At 45.1% G+C, this 19,827-nt stretch overlaps 2 protein-coding genes across 6 annotated transcripts in view; one reads left to right on the top strand and one right to left on the bottom strand.

Annotated features, from left to right (window-relative positions):
• The first annotated feature begins 374 nt into the window (after positions 1-374).
• hsd17b4 (hydroxysteroid (17-beta) dehydrogenase 4) lies at positions 375-16,637 on the top strand. The gene is made up of 25 exons (XM_060054507.1): positions 375-570; positions 1,041-1,094; positions 1,660-1,767; positions 1,905-1,964; positions 2,066-2,087; positions 2,354-2,400; positions 2,642-2,726; positions 2,886-3,073; positions 4,568-4,659; positions 4,852-4,876; positions 5,081-5,209; positions 6,508-6,599; positions 6,786-6,898; positions 7,129-7,252; positions 7,484-7,535; positions 8,355-8,426; positions 10,065-10,168; positions 10,360-10,425; positions 11,237-11,306; positions 11,807-11,913; positions 12,186-12,272; positions 12,427-12,513; positions 12,664-12,802; positions 14,540-14,667; positions 15,715-16,637. Exons 1-25 carry the CDS (start codon positions 513-515, stop codon positions 15,802-15,804), a joined length of 2,199 nt encoding a protein of 732 aa, XP_059910490.1. The 5' UTR covers positions 375-512; the 3' UTR covers positions 15,805-16,637.
• A 148-nt stretch (positions 16,638-16,785) lies between these two features.
• LOC132459754 (dmX-like protein 1) overlaps positions 16,786-19,827 on the bottom strand; it is a 48,056-nt gene continuing 45,014 nt past the window's right edge. For all 5 annotated transcript variants that reach the window (XM_060054496.1, XM_060054501.1, XM_060054500.1 and 2 more), the window contains one exon: positions 16,786-19,590. In XM_060054496.1, coding sequence (XP_059910479.1) covers positions 19,351-19,590 — 240 coding nt within the window. In that variant the 3' untranslated portion in view covers positions 16,786-19,350. The remainder of the gene's footprint in view (positions 19,591-19,827) is intronic.

The raw sequence follows: 19,827 nt of genomic DNA, 5'->3' as shown, positions 1-19,827 counted from the left end.
CACAGCCTTTTGTATATAGGCTACCAGAAACCTGCATTTTTAAAATTCGTGTAGTAATTTCAGTTTTTTGTAAAACCACCTTGTAAAATAGTTTTACTGTTATCAATGAGACTTCCTAGTTAAATAAAGGTAAAATAAAAATGTAATATGCGTATTACCATGAAAGCATTACCTCAGAGCTAGTCTCGCAAAGCCAGACCAAACTACAGCAAGTAGAATACCTCAGAGCTATCCAGAGAGCTCTCTAAATAGCTAAATAGCTCTGCATTACCTGTGAGGGGCACCGTCGATGGTAGGATATGTGAATCCTAAACCCCTCCCCAGTATCCCTCCTAGCCCTCCGATTGGTTGGGGTTGATGCCGCCCCTTGTTGTTGCGGAAGTGAATGCCTACAGTCCACATCCACTGCTTGGAGGGTTCAATGTTCCTACCACTTGGTTTAGTTTAGTGTGCAGTCACATCAGTGTTTTGGCAAATTGCATCTCAAGTTCCAGCTTCTGTATTGTGCCGTTATGTCTGTGCCTTTGACTTTCGATGGAAAAGTCGTGCTGGTGACAGGTGCCGGAGGAGGTAAAAACTTTCACACCTTGAATGTAATATCTTCGCCCCTCTTACACTAGCTAGACATTTGACAGGATTATTCATTTATGATAAATAATCGATATAATCGACAATAACCCTATGACCCTATTATGTTGTTTTAACAAGTGGCAGTTTTATAGATATGGGATTAGCTATTTTGAATAATCTGTTAATATGATTTGAAATGTTTATTAAAGTTCATACGCCATATCGATAGGAATGCATAGCATTAGTCGTTGTTATATGGGCTTTACTAGTCCACATCAAACACATTATAGTTGAGGCTAGCTAGGCTATGCAACGTAGTGTCAAAGTACAGTGGAACTGGGACATAGGTCATCACGAAAGTCTTACGTGGATTAACATTTGTATTTTTTTGTTAATTTAGTTAATTAATTTAATTATAAGGACGGAAGAGACGGAGAGTATCGAATTAATGCTGTTTTCAACCACTACAGGTCTTGGCAGAGAATATGCATTGGCATTTGGACAGAGAGGAGCTTCAGTTGTGGGTAAGTCAAGTATTAAATAATTATTTATCCTTCAAACAGCAATGCTCACGCTCGGAGCTCTAAGTGGATTGTTTTGAATTCTTCAATGACGTGACATCATGGTGTGTAAACTCAGCGAGAAGAGTATTTGGTGTACATTTGAAGCCTATTCAGGCAGTTGTATATTCATATTTATATATTTTTAGAGCTATCAATGCAGAGGAGGTTGGCTATATTTATTTTTTTCACTGAATAATTTTGGCACTCATGTTTAATTTTGAAACTTAGATAGCTCAGATCTAATATTTCACATAAAATTCAATCAGAGCTATCAACATCTCAACACATTTTTATATAAAAATATAATGATATGTATGTAAATATATATATGTGTATTTTTGGACTTCTGTATATCAGGATGCACTTGTGAACAACTGGTTAAGTTGCTTTAGAGATGAAATCGTGTTCAACCTGATGTATTTGTGTACCGTCATTCTATTCTGTAGAGATAATGGTGGCATAAAGTAACCAACCTTTGGCTCTAAAAAGATCATACGCCAAATCAAATGCTATCTGTGTATTCTAGTGAATGATCTTGGAGGAAACGCAAAGGGTGAAGGGAAGAATTCTGCCGCAGCTGATAAGGTGGTGGAGGAGATCAAAGCCAAGGGAGGCAAGGCTGTGGCCAACTATGGTGAGTAGCATGTCCTTTTATTTTGTATTTATTTATACCTATTATCTCACTATGTCTCTCTATACCTTGCGAATACACCCACAATTTAAATGCATGTGAAGATTCAGATTGCTTAATGTCAGTTTTTTGGTTGATAGATTCGGTCGAAGATGGAGAAAAACTGATCCAGTCTGCCTTAGATGCATTTGGAAGAATAGGTGAGTGCTTTTTATGTTGCGTGATACTTGCTACTAACTACATTATGGAGGGAGGTGGAGCTTCTACGGCCTCTCACATGTTTTTTTCCTTCCTCTTCCAGATATTGTTATAAACAATGCTGGGTAAGCAAATTTATTTTGTTCCTTGGAATTGTTGGGAATTCGGAGGGAAGGTGATTCTCAATTCCTCGAGAATAACCTGTACCCCATCTGCATGTTGATCCTGGCGTGCTTGACAATGCTGTCTGTTTGTGGCTCTGTGCGAACGGTAGTGAAAGCAGACTTTAAGCAATTATAAAAAAAATGCCACATAAATGTGCTTTTTTACCAGTGGTGTACGCACCAATCCGACTTAAAGTCTAACTTCAACTTTCATTCCCTCAACCCAGGATTCTACGGGACCGATCGTTTAGCAGATTGAGCGAGTTGGATTGGGGTGAGGTTTGGTTTCAACAAAGATGTGACCTTCCATTCATGTATATTGCATGCAAAGTGTTCTTATTGGGATTCCTGGCTTGCTTGGACAGTGGGATCGATCCTAAGTAATGGTGACCTCTCACCTGCCAAATTGTCCATTCTTGGAAGATATAAATGCAGGATTTCTTAAAAAGCTACTTTTAATTTACGAATTTGTTGACATGATTATTGAACACACGTTTGTACACATTTTTTTCCAGACCTTATCCAAAGAGTTCACCTCAAGGGTTCCTTCAACGTGACCCGGGCAGCATGGAACCACATGAAGGAGCAGAAGTTTGGAAGGCAAGTAGAAATAGCGCACATCGTGAAAAAGACAGCAATGTAATGGGATGTTTGTGCATGCATATCTATACACACACAAACACACACACCCCTGCCTCTTCTGCCGTCTCTTCTTGGCATCGGGGATGACCTGTGCTTTGTTTTGGGTGCTTTGGTCAGAATCATCATGACGGCTTCGGCAGCAGGGCTTTATGGCAACTTTGGCCAGGCCAACTACAGCGCTGCCAAGCTGGGTCTGCTGGGACTGTCCAACACCTTGGCCATCGAGGGGCGGAAGCTCAACATCCACTGCAACACCATCGCGCCCATCGCAAACTCGCGACTGACTCAGAACATCATGCCAGCGGGTGAGCCCATCTCTGCCCATCACCATACTATGCTGTGCTTCTTCCAGAAGAAGTGCATTCATTTGGTTTATTTTACTTTTCAATGTGTTTTCTACAGTGACCCCTTAGTCTGAGCTGTTGCATAATGCAACGCCCACGCACTCTTTGTTTAACCAACTTAACGCTCCTTGGTTTGACATGCAAACTTTTCTGGGTATAAACAAGACCCCGTTATTCAGCTAAATATGCTGAAATATCCTGGTGCAGTGAGAATTGAAACCTTAAGGCCTCCGTAATTCACCCAAAGGGCAAAATACACATGGTTTACTGTGACCTTGGGGCCAAACACACACACTCACACATGCACACACACAGTAGCGATAGAAACGGGGGAGAGGCACTGTTTTTTTTCTTTTGACTGAACCTAGCTTGAAGTAGCAAATCTTCATTATTGTACCTTTTTTAAAGGTACAGTTATGCCGCTTTTCCACCGCACATGTAGCTCGACTCGACACGACTCGACACGACACGACTCGACACGGTAGCAACACGGGTGCTTTTCCACCGCAAATAGTACCTCCTGGACGTGGGCGGGGTCGGCTGCGCGAAAGGGCCGTGACGTATTTGTGTACGCGACGCAAACAACACATACGCAACCCACACATGGACAGAACCCACATAACAACAATGGAGGACATCGATCACATTACTATTATTAGCCGGCATGTTGAAGAAGTTGGAGAAGTGGAACATGTTGGCTGCGGCGCTGCTATGGATGTTACCAGCATGGTTGCCATGTCGCTCTCGTGACTTCGTCACACTCTCTGGCCAATCAGTCGCCGGCCGTCTGCCGACGTCACCTTTTAGCATCGGCTCAGCTCGCTTGGTACCTAGAGCGAGTAGGTACTAGAAAAAGCAGCCACTTCAGGTACCAGATACCATGGTACCGCGGTGGAAACGCAAAAAATGCGAGCTGAGTCGAGTCGTGTCGAGTCGTGTCGAGCTGGTACCATGCAGTGGAAAAGCGGCATTATTCATTCTCATTACTGGCCACATTGGCTGATAAGTGAACTGCAGCCTGCTCCACCTCATGTATTACTAGCGCTGCGTGGGTTGAGGCAATAACAATCAAAAACTAATGTTAGTTAAAATCAGAAATAAACTTTAGTTATAAATAGACAATGGGAGTGTTGGAGTGGATATAATATATGATATATATAATTCCATTTTCGCCATTATCGGATCTTAGATGTCGCCTCTGTTCTTTTTTCTCTGCAAATCTGGACCAGTTGAAATATAAGAGAAATCAGCCCAAAGTCAGTTGGACATTTTTACGTTAATTTACATTCTGTCCATATACTGGCAATTTAAAGGGATTCAAGCATACAAATGAATACAATTGTTTATCCACATGCTTGCGACAGCCTTGGGGAGCATTGATGCGATGGGAAGCGAGACATCAGGAGAGACGCTCTGTGGTACAGCAGATCTGATATGTGTCTGTCCTTCATGTAGATATTCTGGAAAACCTCAAGCCGGAGTATGTGTCTCCCCTCGTTCTCTGGTTGTGTCATGAGCAGTGTGAGGAAACCGGCGCATTGTTTGAGGTAGGAGAATCTGTCAGTTTATATGTGTTGACACAAGCCACTCCACCTACACATACACATTTACATTTTAAGTATTGTGTGCTTGCTTTTTCTTCTTATCGTCGTTCAGTGTATTTGAACTGTAGTCTGTATGTGGGGCGGTTGAGATGTCAACATTTGTTTATTTACTTTGCAATCTTTACTTTCTTTCAGGTTGGTGCAGGTTGGATTGGGAAATGTGAGTGGAGTTTGTTTGTACCATCGGTATAAGTTTATAAGCTTGCCATAGGGATATATGCCGAGACGTGTGTGTGTGTGTGTGTGTGTGTGTGTGTGTGTGTGTGTGTGTGTGTGTGTGTGTGTGTGTGTGTGTGTGTGTGTGTGTGTGTGTGTGTGTGTGTGTGTGTGTGTGTGTGTGTGTGTGTGTGTGTGTGACGTGTAGTACGGTGGGAGCGCTCCCCGGGACACGTCCTGCTGCGGAAAAACCATCCGATGTCTCCTGAAGCCGTGAGGGATCAGTGGGACAACATCTGTGACTTCAAGGACGCCTCCCACCCTGCTACAGTAAACGGTGGGTCACGTCGGATACACCGCACGGTGACGCCAACTTAAGCCAATCCCTGAGAGATAGTAAGGCGTGGGGACCCCTCTGACTTGATTCTGTGCATGCATGAAAGGACCCGATTTGAGCTAATTCAAGGGCCTGAATGCGCTAAAAAAACGAAATTCAGCCTTTCAAGACAGTGTCGTTACTACGGGCAGTTTTCCTTCCACCAGCCTGAGATCCGTCTTTTCTGCATGGAGGCCACATTAGAGAGAGGGCAGGACGACCGATGTCCATCGTTATCTGTACCCCCCTGCCTCCTCCATCGCTCCTCTGGCCTCTGATGTGTACCAGAGCAGCGGGGGTGAGCATCGGCTGAACAGAGGCACCAGTGCTACAGGGGGCATGGCTAGCAGCATTGGCATAGCCCTGTAGCAGCTCCTTGTACTGTATGGAGTGCATCGCCATGATGAACCCGTTGCTGAGCCCCATGTTCAGCAAGGGCCACTAATGGCTTCCCAGATTCCTCGGTCTATTTCTCTATTTTATTTCTTTTTCTCCTTTTTCACACTCACTCACTCGCTCACTGACTGACGCCGTCTACCCACTGCACCGTCCGTCAACGGATGGCGGAAGGCGTGGCTGACGGATGGGGGAGTAGTCTTTGCAGAGGCATACGTCAGCCAAGCCCGAGCTTACGCTATCTGATTGGATGACGGATCCGTCGCTGCCTGAAAAGTTGAACATTTTTAAACTTTCTTGACGGAGCCGAAGGATCCAACGGAACGGATGGATCCACAATGCATTGCAGCTCCGCCCCATTCAAAGTCAATGGGATCCGTCCGTTGACGGATGCAGTGGGCAAGAGGGGTGACTGACTGACTGACTGACTGACTGACTGACTGACTGACTGACTGACTGACTGACTGACTGACTCACTCAGGGGGGGAGCCGCTGGGCTCTCCAGAGCCAGAGTACACTGTCCTCGCCATAGTTATCGACGCAGCCGGCTCCTCAGCCCCCATTAATCCAGGAGACGAGCAGTGGCCGGCAGCCAGGGCTCTCCCCTTACAGGCTCCACCAACGCCGTCATCCATTCATTCCACTCCACTCTCCCAGCTCTGAGCCAAACGCCTTTTTTTTTTTTTTGTCGTGTTTTTCGACCAAGTACAATCATTTAAAACCGCATCTGCCTCCATCTGTCTCCCGCATCTGTCTCCGCAATGGTGACAAAACCAAGCACTTAGACGAGCACTGCTCACACCCCCTTTCTGTCGGACCATCTGTCTATTATTATTGTTTTGCTGTCTCTCTGTGCCATGTAGAGTCTCTGATGAGTATGCTGAGCATGCTTAACAAGGAGCCGGCCGGGGACGGACTGGTGGCAAATCCTACATCATCGTTGGGTCACAATCCTGTAAGCATACCACATTGCACATTGTCATGTCATTCTTCTTCCGCCCCTTATTGGGCTGAATGCATCCTTCTATGTGATGCTGAGCAAATGCATGAAGTCTTCTCTTCATCTCCTTCATTTTTTTTTTTACCACATTTCAACATTAGACCCTTGCAAAGCATTTTTTTAACTCTCCTCTCATTATAGGCCCAGGCTGTGGGTTATAAATTTCCAGACCATACCTTCAGCTACACCGAGATGCAGTGTATACTCTACAGCCTGGGAGTAGGCATGTCCACCAAGGACCCTGATCACCTCAGGTGTGTGTGTGTGTGTGTGTGTGTGTGTGTGTGTGTGTGTGTGTGTGTGTGTGTGTGTGTGTGTGTGTGTGTGTGTGTGTGTGTGTGTGCGTGCGCGTGCGTGTGCGTGTGTCCTCCACTCGGTTGGTAGAACTACTGGGTCAAAACATGCTAGCCTTTGTGTAAGTTCTTACCCTCCTACCCGTTGTCACACAACATGACATCCGGGTTCCCATTCTGTCCTCCCACAGATTCCTCTATGAAGGCCACGAGAACTTCGCCTGCCTGCCAACTTACGGGGTCATCATCTCACAGGCTGCCGTGATGGACTCAGGCCTGACCAATATTCCAGGATTAGAAATAAATCCAACACAGGTTAGACTCACTCCCAAATCCCTCAGGGTCAAGGGACTTGTTGCGTATGTGTTTCAGCGCCACACACGTGTAAGTGTGTGCGTGGTGGCTTCCTGTGATGTGCGTTTTCCCCTCACACACTCGTATGTCTGTGTATCAGACATCATGTAACAGAACAATAAGGCAGTTGCTCCTTTAGTGTGATTGTATTGGGGGGCTGTGATTGATCCCAGTGTCTGTGTTTGATTCCAGATTTTGCATGGAGAGCATTATCTGAAGTGCTATCAGCCTCTACCAACCTCAGGTATATTCTAATGTACTACTCTTTAAAACTCGATAGTTAGACTCGATAGAGTGACTAACATCCGTTCTAGAATAATACTCATCTTACTGATGTCTAAGGGTGCACTCACACTAGGCCATCTGGCCGTGGCCGTGGCCGTTTTAGCACCTTACCGTGCTCAAATCTGCCATTGTGAGTGTGGCCAGTCTGGCCAGGCCGGGCCAATTTGGCCACTTGGGAGAGGTGTGCTGCTACGGCACGGGCCGCTACGGTACAGATGCTAATGAGCAGACACGCGCACACGCACGGCTACGCAACCTGAGCTGGATGATGTATAGTCAATGCGACGACCACGGACATAATAAAGGCGACGAGCCTTCTTCCCCATTAAACGGTAAACATCGCGTCAAGCGGTTCAACTGTTGGTGTGTTCTCTGTGTTGTTATCCATTGTTGATAAAACTGACTGGCGGCAGACTTTATTATGGTCCATGCAGCGGACGCTTGGTGATGACGTGTTACGACATGATGACGTATGTACAAGAGCCTTCCGTGGCCAGGCCACAGCTGCGACGGCCAACGGCCACGGCCAGTTGGCCTAGTGTGAGTGCAGGCCAGAGAACAATGGGGACATTTGAGCAGGGTTAGGTGTGAAAACGGCCACACGGCCATGGCCAGATGGCCTAGTGTGAGTGCACCCTAAGTCTATGTCTAAGGGCCAAGTGACCATCTTTAAATTCCAATGAAATTTGCGTAATGTGTAACCTCTAAATGTAGTTCTGCTGCTGTCGAATGTCGATTTAAGGTGTTCTTTGGTGAATGATTCTGTGTTAACTTCCAGGCACCCTGATCTCCAAGGCCACCATTCTAGACATTTTGGACAAAGGGTCTGGGGCTGTCATCATTATAAATGGTGAGCATTCAGTTTGAACCATTTTTGCACCCATCTTTTCTTTTGTCATTGAAATGTAGATTTCTTACTTCAAGTTTGCCCTTGGTAACCAGGTTACTGGATAATGGATGAATTGACAATTGCATGTCTGCAGGATCTGATGACGTCCTTATTAGGACAAGTTACGTGATCGATCCTTCGACAGATATTCGTGGGACTTCAAGTTCCCTTATCTATTTATTATTCTTCCCGCTGGAATTTCCTGTAATTATTTAATATACGCTGAAAGGGGTTCAGTGTGACAAAGTTAAGAGGTGAGACAACGCTTTTGATCGCAATGCCCCACGGAGAAAGCCATGTCTATCCTTTCAGAAAGTTTATATGTTGAAACGAATGAATGAATGAACTCAACCAACCAGTGAGTGGCGCGTATGGTCTATTTAATGGTGTATTTATTCAGATTGACAGCTGTTATTAGTCTTATATTACTGCTGCATGCGTTTGCCTGCACTGGGAATAGAGCTCAGCTGAAAATATAAGAACAAGTTGCGGAAGGCTGTATTCCTGCTTTACTATGGCGTAATATGGCAGCTCCTTGTTGAGATATCGACAGAGAACGGTTGCTGTATGATGGATTGACAACGGTACAGTAGGGCTTGCACATTGTGACGTTCCCACGCAAAGACCTCCTCCATTTTGGGAGCATAGGATTGGACAGTGAGTCCTCTTATTAGTGTGAATGTTTTTGGTTCATTGTTTAGTATTAATCGTAAAATAATTAGTCACTATTGGAAGTTGTTTTTGTGCTTCAAACTGTTACAGCGTTTCTCACACGAGATGTCTTCTCAAATCTTATGTACAAGCCCTGTAGTGGTGTTATAGAGAAAATGTTATAGATAATTTTAAATAAATATATTATAAATATTGTTCAGTATAGTATAGGTCATCTTAGGTTTTCCACTGTAATTTTTATTCGTATTGGCTAAATAACCTCACTGAGAGCAGCTTTGCAGACTTTTCCCTCCACTGTTGGCCTTCGCCTTCTTGTTGTTATCATTTGTGTTATTGTGTATACCGGGGGTGCTGGCACTCTTCGCTCAATACTCAATGCATGTGTATTTGTAAATGTCTGACTGTTAGGGTTAGCATATGTCTGCGAAAGGTCTTGTTGATGATTGAGTTGGACACATAAAGTCAAAGGTTAAAAAAACACTGCACTACAGGCTAGTGCCTGGTTTTTCAAACTTAAGTGGGTTGTAAGATGGGCCCGAGTGGGTCCCGAGACGGCCACAGTCAACCTTTTTCCCCACAATATTACTTGCATGCTAACACGTCTTGTCTGTTTCATCTGATCCTTAGTGTGTTTGAGTGAAAAGGGGACAACACAGATTGAAAAATGTTAACTATCCCTTTTTCCCCCCCCCAACATGGTAATGACAATGTAAAGATATTTGGTGGGTCCTGAGCCAAATATATCTCCACAGGGGGGGTCCCAGAAAACCTTTGGGAACCCCATAGCAAGTGGATAGTGTTGTAGTGGCTAGAGTGTTGGGTCTTGCTGCCGAAAGGTTCTCTGTCTGATGTCCACAGGCCAGCTGTAGGTACAACCGACTTGTCCCATCTCTGAGCTTAGGATCAAACCTGATGTTCTGTCTCTAGTGAGCACCTACCAAGGCCAACGCCTCGTGTGCAGCAACCAGTGGTCGGTGTTTGTGGTCGGGGCCGGAGGCTTCGGGGGCAAGAAAAGCTCTCCTCACGCGGAGGTACTCATTCTGACATCTCTCCCCTTTCCCCCCTCACCCTCCCCCTCACTCTCCTTCTCCCCCTCCCCCTCACTCTCCTTCTCCCTCTCACTCTCACTCTCTTGTCTGTCTCTCATGGTTTGTACAACGATAAAGCAGAGGTCACATGAAGACCAGATGGTCATCTCTGGTCCTTTGTCCTTGTTCTCCAGACCACCGCTCCTCCTCCGAGCCGCGCCCCGGATGCTGTGGTGGTTGAGTCCACCACAAAGGAGCAGGTACGTGTACGTGTGTGTGTGTGTGTGTGTGTGTGTGAGTCCGGACCACAGTGTTCCCATGCAAATCACAGCGGAAGTGTGAACTGAGGCAAAAATTGTGAAAGTGATATTATCCTTGTGGATGTCTGGCAGATGTCCGATGATTCAGCTTGTTGCACCACTGCTTGACATTTTTTTGACATAATTGTGAAAAAGAGGAATCCAGAGGCATTATGTGATGCAGATGAATCGCCCACAACCCCGTATGTTATCCGGATCTGTTTCATTCCCTCCATCAGCATTGCACCTAGTCCTGCCTTCTGAGTGTGCAGGGCTGTTTTTATTATGGGATGTAAGGAATCAGATCTAACCCTGTGTCGTTATTGGAAAAATAATATGCGACTGGGGTTAGTGATGGCCAAGGTTGCTTACCGAGGTGCATTCTCTTCCAATATCGGGACAGCCCAGAGTGGTCAATGACCCTTACACCAAAGAAACCAACAATGATTAGATGCTAGTTACTTTCAACCTTTAACGTTAATGTCCTTTTATCGACTTAATCAGCTGGAATGTGTTCTTAGGCGGGCGCTATGCAGATAGTTTTTGTGTTGTCAAGGCAACGACCATTCCATCGGACTATTGTATTTAATGTTGGATTTGTGGCACATTGTAAAAAGGCAGGCACACCCCCCCCCCCCCCCCCCCACCCCGTTATTGAAAAACACTGCACTGCCTGGAAACGGTATCGACCAATTGGGATGAAGTATTGAACAATGTGGTCGGTGCAGACAGACTAAAGGGGTTGTTGGGGTTCTCTCCTGTGTGGACGCAGGCGGCCCTGTACCGTCTGAGTGGGGACCGGAACCCTCTTCACATTGACCCCAGCTTCTCCGCCATGGGAGGTGAGGGCCGGCTCTTGCCAAAGTGGAAGAAATGGCTTCATGAAAGAATTCCAAATGAAAATCGTATTTGTGAAGCAAGATGAAGGGCTTCGTTGTTTGCTTACAGAACAAATTGTACTCTTTTGTTGATTCGCACTGCATGAGGCCGTCTCCTAGCCCCACTTATGGCGTGCGTCGGATAGAAACTAGGACCCTTTATTTTCCTTGCCGGTTCGGAAAAGTTTATATTTTATATTTTATATTTTTAAGTTTATATGTAGAGGAAATAGGCTGTTAGTTCTATAGCACACAGACTAGATCTGTAACATACAGGCTAGGTCTGTAACATACAGGCTAGGTCTGTAACATAGGATAGATCTTTAGCATACAGACTGGTACTACAGTGTTGTGTTTTTTTTGCTTGAATATGGATAATATGTGGAGAAACTAAATCCAATGAGACCCAGTTTGTTCTGAAGTGGACCGTGAAATGTGCCTAAACATGACGACTCTTTGGCCAGGCTTCAAGGATCCCATCCTGCACGGCTTATGCTCCTTCGGCTTCGCTTCACGTCACATTCTCAAGCAGTACGCCAACAATGACCCCGCCCGCTTCTGTGCCATAAAGGTAGGAGAGCCTATGCTGCCATAATGCTTAGATCAAATAATAATAACGTGACGTGATGTGTGCAGTAAAGTTTGTTTGACATTGTAACCTGAGGATAGCCCCATGAGATGTATCATTCAATTCTATAGTGCTTTAGTTACATCGCAGAAAACCAGGTGCCCTGAATTCCAAGCACCTCTGGAGTTTATATTTTTAATAAGGTGCTAAAATGAATATTTCATTAGCGGCTCCAACACACTCCTCATCCCCATCCTGATATCATTTGGCTGCAGGTTCGCTTCGTTAAGCCCGTGCTGCCCGGACAGTCTCTCCAGACAGAGATGTGGAAGGAGGGGAACAGAGTTCACTTTCAGTGCAAGGTCGGTGTACGAGGAACGTGCTCCCGTCTCTCACCGCAGTCCCATTAAAAAGACGTTAACATCCCCCCCCCCCCTGGGGATTGTCATTCTCAATGTGCACTGGATGAAGGCTACTGTAACCCACACTGGCGATCTACCTGTGTGCCCCTGTCAGGTCAAGGAGACGGGCAGTCTGACTCTCTCCGGCGGGTACGTGGATCTGTACGAAGATCAGACGTCCGATCCCAAGGCCCTCCAGCCCGTACGACACACACACACACACACACACACACACACACACACACACACACACACACACACACACACACACACACACACACACACACACACACACACACACACACACACACACACACTGAGTCTGTCCCCCCCCCCCCCCCCCCTTGCCCAGGCGGCGGACCTCCAGAGCAGGTTGGTGTTTGCGGAGATCGGGCGCCGCATCCAGGCCTCGGGTGCGGGGTTGGTGGAGCAGGTGAAGGGCGTGTTTGGCTGGGAGATCACCCAGGACGGCAAGACCATCGCCCAGTGGAGTGAGTAGCGACCGGGGGGGCCCGGGGCCTCCGATGTGGTACCATGGGGCCACTGTATGTGTGAAGGGCCTCTATGAATACTCCTCCATGCATTTTATTATTTTATTTCTGTAACGTTTATTTTTTTTTCTCAAATTCTGTAAGTCATACTGCAGCCTATACCGTAGGTCGTGAATTAGGAATTAGGCTCATGAATTAAGCTTCTTCTCCTCGCCAGATTGACCTGGACTCAAAATTCTTTCAGAATATTAATCTCTAGAATCAGATGCATTTATAAAAATCCATAGTCTAATGCCCTAAATTTTTTTTCTTTTCCTACAATTTCATCTTAAAGCTGAACATGATAAAAAGATTCACACACAAAAATAATCAAAAATTCACCAAAATTGCCACATAAAATTAGAGACCAAGCCTCCCAAAAATCATCAACCAGAATTTTTTTTTATTTAGTTCCATTTGAGAAATATTGGCCAATAAAGTTGGAGCAGTTAGCCCATTTTTCTTATATGACCATTTTGTTATTGTATAAAAAAAACATGACTATTATTAGGTGGATACCAATGCCCCCCACTACCCATAAACCCAAATTGTGGTACTGCACTCAAAGGTGGCGCTATTTAAAAAAATTATAAACTAGAATTATTTCTCCTTACCAGATTGACCTGGACTCCAAATTCTTTCATCCTATTAATCTCTAAAATCAGATGCATCTTTTTCACCCTGGTCTTCTGCCCTAATTTTTTTACTTTTCCCACAATTTCAAAGAAAAGCCAAACGTCCACAGTCTCAACCCATTTTGCCTATCTGATAATTTTGTTAGCTACCATACGGCTATTATTAGGTGGATTCCATTAACAGTGCACATTTTCAGATCTGTGTTTTTTAAAAAAGCCCTTAATTCACTTGAGAAATGTGTGCTTGGAGGTTTCTGGATGTTGTATGCTTATCAATAGAAATTTTGACCATGTGAATGAGGCTGAAGTTCGGGTTTATCAGTGTCTCAATGGGATAATGCCTTGTACAGGTGATCCTTAGGTTGAGAGTTCGAATCCCGATTATAGCATGCTGAACATGACATTCGGCCATTGCTCTGCAGCTCACCTGAAAGCCGAGGCACAGTATTGCATTAAGTGGAACATCCTCATCAACATCTTTCCTTCATAATTATTTGTCATATATATATATCTTCCATTAGTGTGTTTTTGACTTTTAATTTTGCTCGGACCCCGTTAATCACCGCTTAATAATAAACGTTTGTTGACTTTTTATGTTGACAATGGGGACTTGGAAAACAAACCAATATAATGTTTTGTTAGGAGTGTTGTTTGCTCCTTACCTGGTATAAGAGTGGCTCTACAGGTTTAGGTGTATGATGTGCTTCGGGCATTCCATTTTTAGCCATACATTTTTTTTGCTAATGAGCTGTCTAATGAGCATTGGCAACAGTGGTGAAAGGAAATCGACTCACTCCCTCTCTCTCCGTCTCCCCATCTCTCTCCATCCCTCCATCTCCCTCTCTCTCCGTCTCCCCATCTCTCTCCATCCCTCCATCTCCCTCTCTCTCCATCTCCTCATCTCTCTCCATCCCTCCATCTCCCTCTCTCTCCATCTCCTCATCTCTCTCCATCCCTCCATCTCCCTCTCTCTCCATCTCCTCATCTCTCTCCATCCCTCCATCTCCCTCTCTCTCCATCTCCTCATCTCTCTCCATCCCTCCATCTCCCTTCCCGCTCCCAGCTATAGATCTGAAGAACGGGGCCGGGGCTTTGCATGAGGGCCCCTACAGCGGGAAGGCAGACGTGTCCATCGCCGTGTCTGATGCAGACTTCATGGCGCTGGTCCAGGGGAAGGTCAACCCCCAGCAGGTAATGCATCAGCTGGTGGGGTGTGGGGGGGTGTGGGGGGGGGTGGAGGTCTCTGAAAGGATGGAGGATGGTGGTGGTGGCTGCTAGGCTAATATATTCCCGGACTACATTCAGCTGCTTGGTTGAAACGGTTTCTCTGTTAACATGGTCACTCTCAAAGACAAGAGGGAGTCACAGTGTAACAGGGTCAGGGTGGAGGGGGGGAGGGGGGGAGGGGGGGAGGGGGGGGGGGGCGTTAAAGCGGGGAGCAAACGTCACGTAGAGTGAGGTCTATTTAGAGAGATGACGGTTCAGTGGACAGAAGGAGTCTGGTAGAGAAATGACAGAAGGAGCCCATAGCCTAGAATGGACACACACCCACCCACACACACACGCACGCACACATAATTTGATGAAACTTGAGAACTATTAAGCATTTCAAAATGCGTGCCCTCACAGCGTCGAGCTGTCAGCACACTTTGGTAGGCCCAGGCTTTAAAAGGAGAAAGTAATGATTTAAAAAAAGGCAGGAAGCACTGTGCGTTTATAATCGATGGCGCCACTACCCGATTGTGCTGAACTGATAAGCTTCTTACGGTCCTCAGTATTGATCTCAGGATCCGCCATGCGTGCGCCCCAAATTGTGGCTGGCTCGCCGAGAGAGCGTATGGAAAACGATGCCTAGGGCCTCTATTCTGTAGGCGTCACAAGCCTTTTTTCTAATTAAAGTTCATGCGATGATTCAAAGTGATGGTTCAGCGTGTTGGATGGTAGTATGGTGATAAAATCTGGTTTATTATTTAATCTTTTTTTTGACAGCTGTACATGGCCGTTACCTTGGGGGTTAGCTTGTGTGACGGAATCCATTCACAGGACTTGTTTTTAAACAAATTGAGGCACGTTACACCCACTCGAGCTAGGCTGGATCCAAACAGAACGGTTTAACTGAGAAAGAAGTGCTTTCGGGGTGAACTTACCCATTTTAAAGAGGGGGCAGGGGAACTGTGATGCCCGTCTGGTTGCTGCTAGACTTGCGCTGACACCACCATGTCCTTGTCCTTCTGCCAGGCATTCATGGCTGGAAAGCTGAAGATCAAGGGAAACATCATGCTAGGTCAGAAGCTGGACATCATCCTGAAGGACGTTGCCAAGCTGTGAGCTCCTCGGACACCCAGGAGTCGACTAATGGTGAACATTTCCATCAATAATGCACATTGCCTTCCTCCTCAAAGTCTGTTTTCGCTTACATTTGGACTGCCCTGCCAAGGAAGGATTATATAATTTAATATATATTAATCGGGTAACATGAATGCATGAAATGGGTAAATATTACAGAAATAATTACTAATGAAGTCCAACCAGAAGTAGATTTTTGTGAGATAGAATCCATATCTTTTTAGATCTTAAGGCTAGATGGTAGGGGGGTTACAAACTCTTCTCATGTCTGTCTCCTCTTAGCTTTCAAGGCTTTTTTTGTTGAACGGATTTAAATCACAGCAGATGTACATGCAAACGGTCCGCCAATTGTTCTTAACTGGCAGGTCTTGAACAGGGTGACAGATGGTCGATTTTCTGTTGATGTTGAGATGAATACTCCTTCCCTCTGCACTCCAGTCAAGTGATAAAACATAACAAGTGACACATGGATCCTTCAACTTGCTGTTGGTAATCATGTTAATTATGTGTGTGCTAAGGCTATCGTTTTTTAACTTTACTCACTTTCTTTGTTGTTTGCCTTTAGTTACACAAAACAATAACTTTAGTTTAGAATAACGTCTAAAGATTCATGCACTAGATTCATGTCGTTAAACATCCAACATATGAATACAAAGCGGTGAAGACATGCTATACAATGATTTGGGTAATGTTTAGAGTGGAATACCCATGATGTGATTTGTGTAATATCCTGCAGAAGAATGGGAACAGTCCTTTTGTGATAACCGAAAACATTTCTTTCTTGTAATAATGAATAAAGTAATAATATAAAGGTTTCTCCTGTATTACTCCTTGTTTCCTTCCAAAAGCTTGTCCATCACGTATTGCTGAGGACTTCCAATCCCAGGCCAAATGCATAGCTTTCCCCTTTACCGTTCATAAGAAGATGTTAACGATCGCAATTAAAAAACAAAGACAAATTGGTGCCATGTTACATGAAGTATGATTTATTAGATCCTTACATTTAATGTAGATAATACAGTACGATATACACATCTTTGTTATAAAATTAGAATCATCTAAGCAAATTCACATTGGTGAGATTGACTGCGACCAGAGCACCACGGTTCGCTTAACGTCATGGTTCTGTCCCACAGCAAGTTCCCAGACTGAGTCATGAAGTGCGTAAGTGGAGCAGTGTGCCAATTTTCAGACTTCGCTTGAGAAAAGAAAAGGGACAGCCGGGATAAAAGGGTTTCGCTGTGGCTTTAAAGCAGATCTTTTTTTGTATATCATAAAAGATGTATTGTGCTTAGGCTAGTTTCTCAAAAATTAGTTTACAAAGTAAACACACACGCTATGCTAACCCATGACCATGATAATTAGTTCATATAATATTCTTAGTTAATGGATATGGATAAATCAATCCAAATATATATTTTCTTATGAACCAGATTCAGAAATATACTTGGTAACAGAAGCATGTCCTTAGATACATTGAATCTGGAATACTAATAGCCACGGCTGTGCAGAGTAAAAAGCCACTTAATATACCATTCAGTTTATATACAGTCACTGGGGCCTGATCTACAAAGCGTTCTCCCATCAAAGTAAATAATGTCCTTCTCTTTCAGCAGCTTGATGTTGATGGTGTGTAAGCTCTGTGGATCTATACCCCTTTAGACAAGTTGGCTACGAGACTAGAATCTGTTCCTATAATCCCCCCCAATCAAGGTATAGTTCGGCTATTGGATCCCACAGATTCACAAAATAACACATTCCAATATAAAAAGAAAGATTACTCTATTCTACCATTTCCAAAACAATAAAAAAAAATCCTGGTCAAACTAGCTTTATCAGAGGATAGTCAAATGTTTTTTCAGTCCTGGCCCATTTGGAAATGAAAGTAAAGTCCACTTAAGAGTGGTGTGTCATTGTACAAATAAACTGCCATGTCCACTATAAAATAATTATAGTTCCTGAAAAGAAAGGGGGAAAAATTATTTCCTTTTTCAATATATTAACCCACCATCAATTCAACGGCAAAGAATTTATTAAAAGGTGAACATGTAAAATAAATACTGACACAATGTTTTATTGAAAAACCTCAACCAATAAGAGCCCGGTCTTTTAAATTAAACCAAATTTGTGCAACTCATTTATGACAAAAACTCCTCCTTACTAACAGTTCTAGTCTGGCAGAAAGTTTAAGGACACTTAAAAATACTGCTACTTTAATATAGACCAGGACCATTAGAAACTTCACACATATTGCGCTCATAAAAGACGTACCATCTAGCATTGTAGCTCTGTGCTAAAAACAACATTGGAATTCCTTCATTATACTGAATGTGCAAATAGATTGAAGACAAATGGCCTCTCAGGGCACTGGTTTGGCGATTCAGGCCAAATCAGAGGTCAAACTGATGTGTATATATATCTCTATACTGTATGTATGTGTGTGTATATATATCTCTATACTGTATGTGTGTATATATGCATTTATTATCCATAGTAAAACCCTAACATTAAGGTCCCATGAGTATTTCTGCATGGAATGAGTTGTTTGTTTCTCTTGAGCGAGGCAGCTTTTAAAAACAACCCTGCAAGTACCGCTTTAAATCTCTTAATCAAGTTCTTACACTGGATTTCACTTCCTAACCAAGTAATGCAAAGCACTATATCGGGAGTCGTGTGGTTGGATACGATATGCAGTGAGATATCCGGGTTCTAATTGGGTTGCGCCAAGCAAGGGAGATTGACACTACAGCTTATTAATTAACTACAAGGTGCTCATACACGTGATCTGCACAATTCCCCCCCTCCTCCTCATCTACTAATAGTTTATCTTGGTGATGAATAACGGTAATCACGTCTCTTACTAGATATGACAGTGTGTGGACATCAAGTCATACCCACTCCCTCTAGCGTCTCTCACGGCTTCAAGCCAAGGGCCTCAAAAAACGAAAACATCGTCTGGTGACGTGCAGTAGCAGATGGGTGGAGGCGGTGGTTTTTTGGGGAGAAACGTCCAACTGCATCCATTATCAAATCACATCCGTTTTGACAGAACAGGTCCTCAGTCCATACTCCCCCCACCCGCTCTCTCCTGAGGGCTCCCAGTTTCTCCAGACACTGCCGATTCAGATCTCCGACGGCCTCCACAAAGCCCCCCCCGGAGTGAGCGATCAATAAGCGCTCCGGCCTTGTTCTCCCAGTCTATGACGGGGGCAGTCGCCCGAGCCCTTCTTCAGCGCCAGCGTCGCCCGGGCGTACAGGAAAGTCCTCTCTGACATGTGAGATCACCCTCCACGGCTGATGAATGACCCGCTGTGTTCAGGGCTAACAATAAAGGTCCTTTAGCGGTGATGCCGCCACCCCCGCCGCCGCCACGGGCCGACCCCCCATCCCACCCTCCCCCACCCCAAGCCCGCTCTCCTTCCCCCCTCCCCCCTCCTCGAAGCACTCTGAATGGAAGTCGCCCGGGGGCGACCTCGGAACCCCGAAGCTGGAATGAGCCGTGGGGATTGGCCCCCCCGGGGCCGCTCGCTATATGACGAACTTGACGTCGCTCCTGAGGTTGCCGTGGTTATTGTTGTTGGTGGCGATGTTGTAGCGGTCGGGCAGGACCCTCATCTTCATGGTGCCGTCCGCGCCGCACGAGAAGACGTGATTGGTGGGCCCCGCCTCCAGCTGCATGACGCCCGTGCCCAGGTTGCGGAACAGCGACTGGCGCGCGTGCTCGCTGGGGAAGTTGTGGAGCAGAGTCTGGTCGGCCAGGCTCCAGACCTGAGGAGGACCAGCCAGCACATCGTCAGGGTTGGTTCAAAAGGGGCTACAGGTACCAATGGTGGTGATGTTTATTAATGTTGTTCATGTTGACTAAGGTTAAAGTGTTCGTATTAACTACGGTATTCATTTATACATTAGTTAATAGGGTTAGGGTTACCCCTAACCCAATACCCCTAACCCTTCGCTTATTCTAGGTAATAAGGCTCATCGCGGCATTAACTCACACTAATGAAT

The sequence above is a fragment of the Gadus macrocephalus genome, chromosome 6 (assembly GCF_031168955.1).
Source record: "Gadus macrocephalus chromosome 6, ASM3116895v1".
NCBI lineage: Eukaryota > Metazoa > Chordata > Actinopteri > Gadiformes > Gadidae > Gadus > Gadus macrocephalus.
The sequence above is the reverse complement of the archived record's forward strand: the minus strand, read 5'-3'. Positions and strand labels throughout refer to the sequence as shown.